Here is a 5,742-nt window from a genome sequence, read left to right as displayed (position 1 = left end):
TACAGTTTATATATATACACACACACATATATCTATATAAATATATCTATATATAAATATGTGTGTGGGTGTGTTGTATATAAAAGTTTAACATTTTCATACAGGACCTGAAGACCTTGAAGGCAGCACAGCCGTTGAGCCAATCAGGATCGAGCTCTGTGTGACGCAGTCGATGTAAACAAACAGAGGCAGCGCGGCCATTACTGGAGAAGTTGGACCTAACCTGACCAGTTTGACTTCTTCTACCATCGAAGAAATCAGCTCAGCAGGTATTTAAGGAGCTAAAAACCGAACAATTTGTTTTGTCCGTCGCTGTGTGTCGGTTTTCGTTTCTGTTGTGGTTCTGTTCGAGCGATCCTCGTTGCTGTTGTTGTCCGTCTGTGAGTCAGCGGCCTTCATGGCCGCGCAGCGCTGTTTGTTAGCGGTAACCTCCTCTCCCCTCCCCCTCTGTCCAGCAGAGCCGTAGAACCGAGCCGAGAGGACATGAAGGACCCGAACTTCAACACCTCCAACAACGTGATGCCAGCAGGAGAGGTGATCCTCAGCAGCCAGTTCGGTTCCGAGGAGAACCCATTCGCGGAGTATATGTGGATGGAGAACGAGGAGGAGTTCAACAGACAGGTGAGGACCAGCCATGTTCTGTGCCCGAACCGGGACCTGATCTGGGGTCAGAACATTCTGTTGTTAAAATGAGCCCAAACATGCATCAAATGAAAACCGTCACACAATACCTTACATCCAGGATAGTCTGGGTCCTGTTCCAGAACCATGTAGACTGAATGTTTGGTTCTGGTTCTGGAAAGGTTGTTTTTCTGGAAACAAAATAAGTTTAAAAGGTTCAGATGGCTGAAGCAAAACGCTTAATGTTTACTAGAAACTGATTATTGCAACAACAACAACAACAACCAGAACCACATCTTGATGTCTGACCCAGCCCTGGTTCTTATGTTTGACCCCTTGTTGGTCCAAAAACTTAAGTTTTCCTATTGTTTTCTGAAACGGACTTTAGAGACCGTGAAGACTCCTATTGGCTCCTTGAGCTGTCAATCAAAGGTTGTTGATTCTGATTGGACCTGCTGCATTTAGCCTTTGTTTTATATTTTCATTCTTTGTTTGATTCTTGTGATTTGCATTTAATTTTACCAGTTTTTTTATGTATTTGTTATTTTTTATTATTTTTTTGTACATGTTTCTGGTTTTGGTAAATTTTTCATCTGATGGGTAGATTTTTCTTTTTTTCTTGATATTTATTTTTGTCCTAACTGGTGTAAATATGTTTACCTGCACAGGTGGAGGAGGAGTTGTGGGAGGAGGAGTTTATCGAGCTGTGTTTCCAGGAGATGCTGGAGGAGGAGGAGCAGAGGGAGTGGTTCATCCCATCCAGGGACCTCCCCTCTCTGAACATCCACCAGCTACAGGAGCAGATCAGTCTGCTCGTTCTGGACGCTGACGGGGACGTGCACGCCGACGCCTTCGATCTGGACATGGCGGTGAGTTTGGCGTCAGCCAACCAGAAAACCCTTTGAAGGCCTCACCTTCTGTTTCTGATGGAACTGTTCCACCTTTTCCTCCAGATGAAGAGCAGCCTGAATCCCAACGCGAAGGAGTTCACTCCGGGCATCCAGAAACACGCCATGTGATGCCACCAGACCCCGCCCCCGAGTCTCAGTCCGCACTGTGACATCATCACTAAGATGTCTGCTGTATTTTCCAGACGCCTCTCGAACCTTCAGCCTGACGTGTTGCCAAAGTTCTGCTGTCGCCTCCCGTGTGTTCTGAGAAAAGTTGGGTTTTGTCACTTCCTGTTTGCTCCATGTGTCTGAGGAAAACTCTGAATGTAAATCAGCCGACAGCGGCGTCACTGACGGCTTCTTCTTCTTTTATTTTAGCACTTTTTTCTTCTATAAAACCCAAAATCTACCTGAGTGTTCTGGTTCTGTTGGCTCACCTGAAACTGACCCCTTCCTTGTGTTTGAAACCTTCTCTGCTCCCGGGTCAGTTTCACCAAGTTAGAGTCCGATCCAAGTTTGTCCAGTCAGGGTTGATGTGTGTGTGTTTTTCCCCCAGCATCCTTTGCGTTTCTGCTGCTTCATTAACTGATGTAAACTTTTTTCTAAACGCACAGAAAGTACTGTATAAAAAGTCATATAAAGTTAAAAAATATGTGTAAAAAAAAAAAAATCTATTTTTTCTTAAACTAGTCAAAATAAATGTTTATGGAGAAATTCCAGTGTTTTGGTTTTGATTTGTGAACCTGTTCAGATCGATACAGGAGGCGGAGCCTGCTCTGATTGGTTAACACCCCTAACTAATGAGGCGTTTAGGATCCATGTACACAGTAGGTTTTATTAAGATTTTTAATGTCAATAGTTTTTTTTTTTTTTTTTAAGTAACCAGGGTTCTGAAACGTCTGGAGTCTGGTTTTAGTGTTTTTTGTTTTGTAAACTCTTTTGTGCTTTAAAAAGAAATCTATATTTATTTAAATAAGAAAATCTCGAATAGAAGATTTTGAAGCTGATATATTTAAAAAAAAAAAAAAAGGATTTTACTATTTTATCTCGGCTAAAAACTTCCACGTATAAAGGTTTTTCAAACTTTAAAGCAAAGCGATAATATTTAATAAAATTTATGGGGATTTCTTGTTGAAGGATGTTTTTTTTAAAGATAGATCATAAACCGATAAAGGATAAGAGAGAAAAAAAAAAAAAACAGTTCCACAGGACAGAGACCACTGAGTGACCAAACATTTACCAGATCTTTTCAGGTATCTCCAAATCTTTTTTTTTTTCGTAGGAACACTGGAGATCATTGAACCCTAAGACTTGATGAGATCTATCTTGTTTTTTATTTGTTTTTATGTATTTTTTTTATTTACTTTTCATTTTATATAATTTTATATGGTTGTCTCCTGTTGTCAGTACCTCATCTTTGTTATTTATTTAAAACAGGTCTTTTGTAAATGAGTCCCCGTGACTCAATGAGACGAACCTGTATAAATAAAGGTTGAATGAATCTTCTATGGGAGACTGATGCATCTACTGGTAGATATGAGTTCTTCTTGTGTCTCCAGGTCTAAATATAATCTGATCCTGCTGCCCCTCCATCAGTTCTTGATTTATCAGAAGAAACATCTCTGGCCAGTAAATAATCCAGATTAAAGAATGAAGGTTTGATCCATGGTGGTCCCCTTCTGGGCCAACAGGAAGTCTTGAAACAGAACAAGACTGGGGTGGAGGGTCCACTACAGGCTGAAACAAACATAAACAGTTAACGTTTGATGGCTTCAGCCAGATCTTCCAAAGTTTTCATACCAGAATCACCAAAGCTGACACCAATGGAGATGGTCAACTATGACTACGTACCCAGCTGCAGATTTCAAGTTGGACCTGAAAGGACGGTTTCCCACTGAGAAACTGGTTGGAACCAATTCAGCATCTGATGTGGACCACAGGGTTCACGGACAGATTCGAGAGAAATCACTCAGGTGGTGACCTTTGGGATGTCCGGTAAATTTTTGGATATCTAACAAGCTTCGCTGGAAAGAAGATGCATCAAAAATTATGTTGAGGAGACAGAAGGACCGTAAAATATTTACGTGTTAAATTGATTAAATCTTGTAATCAACAAATTCTCTGAAGTTTTAGAGTTAGATATTTGGTTTATTTTCATAATTTCATGATTGTTAGATACAAGTTAGTTCAAACATGTTGCATTTTTTACCCAAACTTTATTTGTGAACTGGGTTGAACTAATAATAATAAATATGGTTTATAAATCAGATTTCACTGAATGTTAAAAACTGCATTCCTTATTTATTTAATATAATATTTAATTAATTAATTATTCCATGATGCCATTATTCTGTGTATATATTTTTTGTTTTAATTGTGTTTAAAGAATACCAAAAATAAAATTCCTCTTTTGTGTATTTACAATAAACTCAGTCTCAGACGTTTAATGTAAACTTTACTGGCCAAAAACCTGAATCTAGAAAAGTCTGAATTTTAACATAAAAAATTCGTGGGCACCCTGTGTCAGACTGAAGGACATAAATGTTTTGTTTGTTTTTTTTATCCTTCAGAAGAACTCAACTTGATGATCAGATTGAATCAGAACCAGAACTTCAGCCACGAACAGAACCTGAGGAGCCCTGGTGTAGTTCTGAGCATTATCCAGCAGAGGGCGCAGTTTTACTGTGGTTCATTGTGCGCTGCAGTGACGTCACATCTATGGCATTCTCCTCCATGAAAGATGCTGCAGGTTTTATGATACAGAAGGAAAGTTTGATCCTGTAGATTTCAGCTGAGAGGTAACTCGCCTTCAGACTTAAAATCTCCCGTGATCAGGTTCTGTCAGATGCTGCTCTAAATCAGAGAGCAAAGACAAACGAACCAGCAGGATTTAAAGTTCTGACAATCGGATATGGAGCAGCACCATCAGCTTGTTTCTCCCTGAAGATACAGGTTGTGAACTGTTTACACAAAAGTAAACGGTGATGGAGATAAAATCAGAGTCAGAGATTCTTTATTGTCATTCGCACCTCATGTGGTACAAAGAAAAACAGTAACAAGATCTAAGATATGAACTAAGAAAAACATCAACTAAATATACACTAAGCACTCATAACATAAAAACATTACGTCGAGCATCAGCACAAACATGAACATGAGTCCGTGTAATAATATATAATAAATAACTAAAAGACAGAAAATAAAATAAAAAAGCATAATTTAAATAACCTGCCAAAGTGTAGGTGAGTTTGTGTTTTTAATTCAAAACCTCTCGTTGTTCTTGTTGTTTAAAGTGGGAGGAAATGTTTCAGCAGATGTTCTGATCTGCCTCTGTAGGCCCACGGGTCAGAACAGGACCAGCTTCAATGTTGGAGGGGGCGTGGCCTCACACACTCACAGAGAGTTGATTGGTTGACGGGAGATGCTTAAGAATCTGCTGCAGCTACAGATGCCTATAAAAATCCATAAGGATCTCCACAATCCTCCACCACCTCTTCATCCTCTTCATCATCATCAGGACCAGATACTGGCCTCCTGAATCCCAAAGCAAAGTTATTCTGCAGGTGCACATGAGTTTTTACCTCACCTGAGGCAAAGCTCTGGATTTATTCGACTGTCATGGTCATGGGGACTCAACCAGAACTGTAAGAATCAGATCCTGGATCCAAACAATTAAATTTTTTGTCCTTCGTAGGGAGGTTAGAGATGAGGTGAGGAGCTCTGTCATCCAGGGGGAGCTGCTCCACTTCAGGCTTTTAATCTCAGTGGGACTTTGTCCTGGTAAAATAAAGGTTTAATAATAATATTAACTGAAAGGGGTCTGATGGGGGGGGTTATCTAATTAGGGTGTCTTCTGGGCAGAGATAAGATAAGTGCTATGTGTTGTCATCATTGTATGTTCCCATACAATTAAAAAAAGTTAGTTATCTGCATTTAACCCATCGCACCTGAGATACACCCAGGTGGAGCAGTGGGCAGCTATAAGCGCCCAGGGAGCAACTAGGGATCAGGTGTCTTGTGGGTACATTTCTCTGAGAGGAGACTCCGGGGCAGAACCAGAACATTCTAAGGAGATACAGTGTCTCCAGAAAGTGTTTAAAGTGTCCTGTCCATTTTTCTCATCTTTTTTTTTTTTAATAAACATGAAAAAGCTATTTTTTGCACAGCTGGATGGATGGTTGGATGGAGGCAAGGATGAATGGATGGATGAATGTGTGGCTGAAACTGGATG

General features: G+C 40.1%; 1 protein-coding gene across 2 annotated transcripts; it reads left to right on the top strand.

Annotated features, from left to right (window-relative positions):
• The first annotated feature begins 164 nt into the window (after positions 1-164).
• Positions 165-2,181, top strand: LOC119408823 (polyadenylate-binding protein-interacting protein 2). 2 transcript variants are annotated; one of them, XM_037675673.1, is made up of 4 exons: positions 165-269; positions 459-621; positions 1,290-1,490; positions 1,575-2,181. In XM_037675673.1, exons 2-4 carry the CDS (start codon positions 484-486, stop codon positions 1,638-1,640), a joined length of 405 nt encoding a protein of 134 aa, XP_037531601.1. In that variant the 5' UTR covers positions 165-269; positions 459-483; the 3' UTR covers positions 1,641-2,181. The 2 variants fall into 2 exon arrangements, with proteins under 2 accessions (XP_037531601.1, XP_037531600.1); XM_037675672.1 differs by having other exon boundaries at positions 456-621.
• Positions 2,182-5,742: the final 3,561 nt, after the last annotated feature.

Source organism: Nematolebias whitei, chromosome 4 (genome assembly GCF_014905685.2).
Source record: "Nematolebias whitei isolate Nwh7 chromosome 4, NemWhi1, whole genome shotgun sequence".
NCBI classification, from domain to species: domain Eukaryota; kingdom Metazoa; phylum Chordata; class Actinopteri; order Cyprinodontiformes; family Rivulidae; genus Nematolebias; species Nematolebias whitei.
The sequence above is the reverse complement of the archived record's forward strand: the minus strand, read 5'-3'. Positions and strand labels throughout refer to the sequence as shown.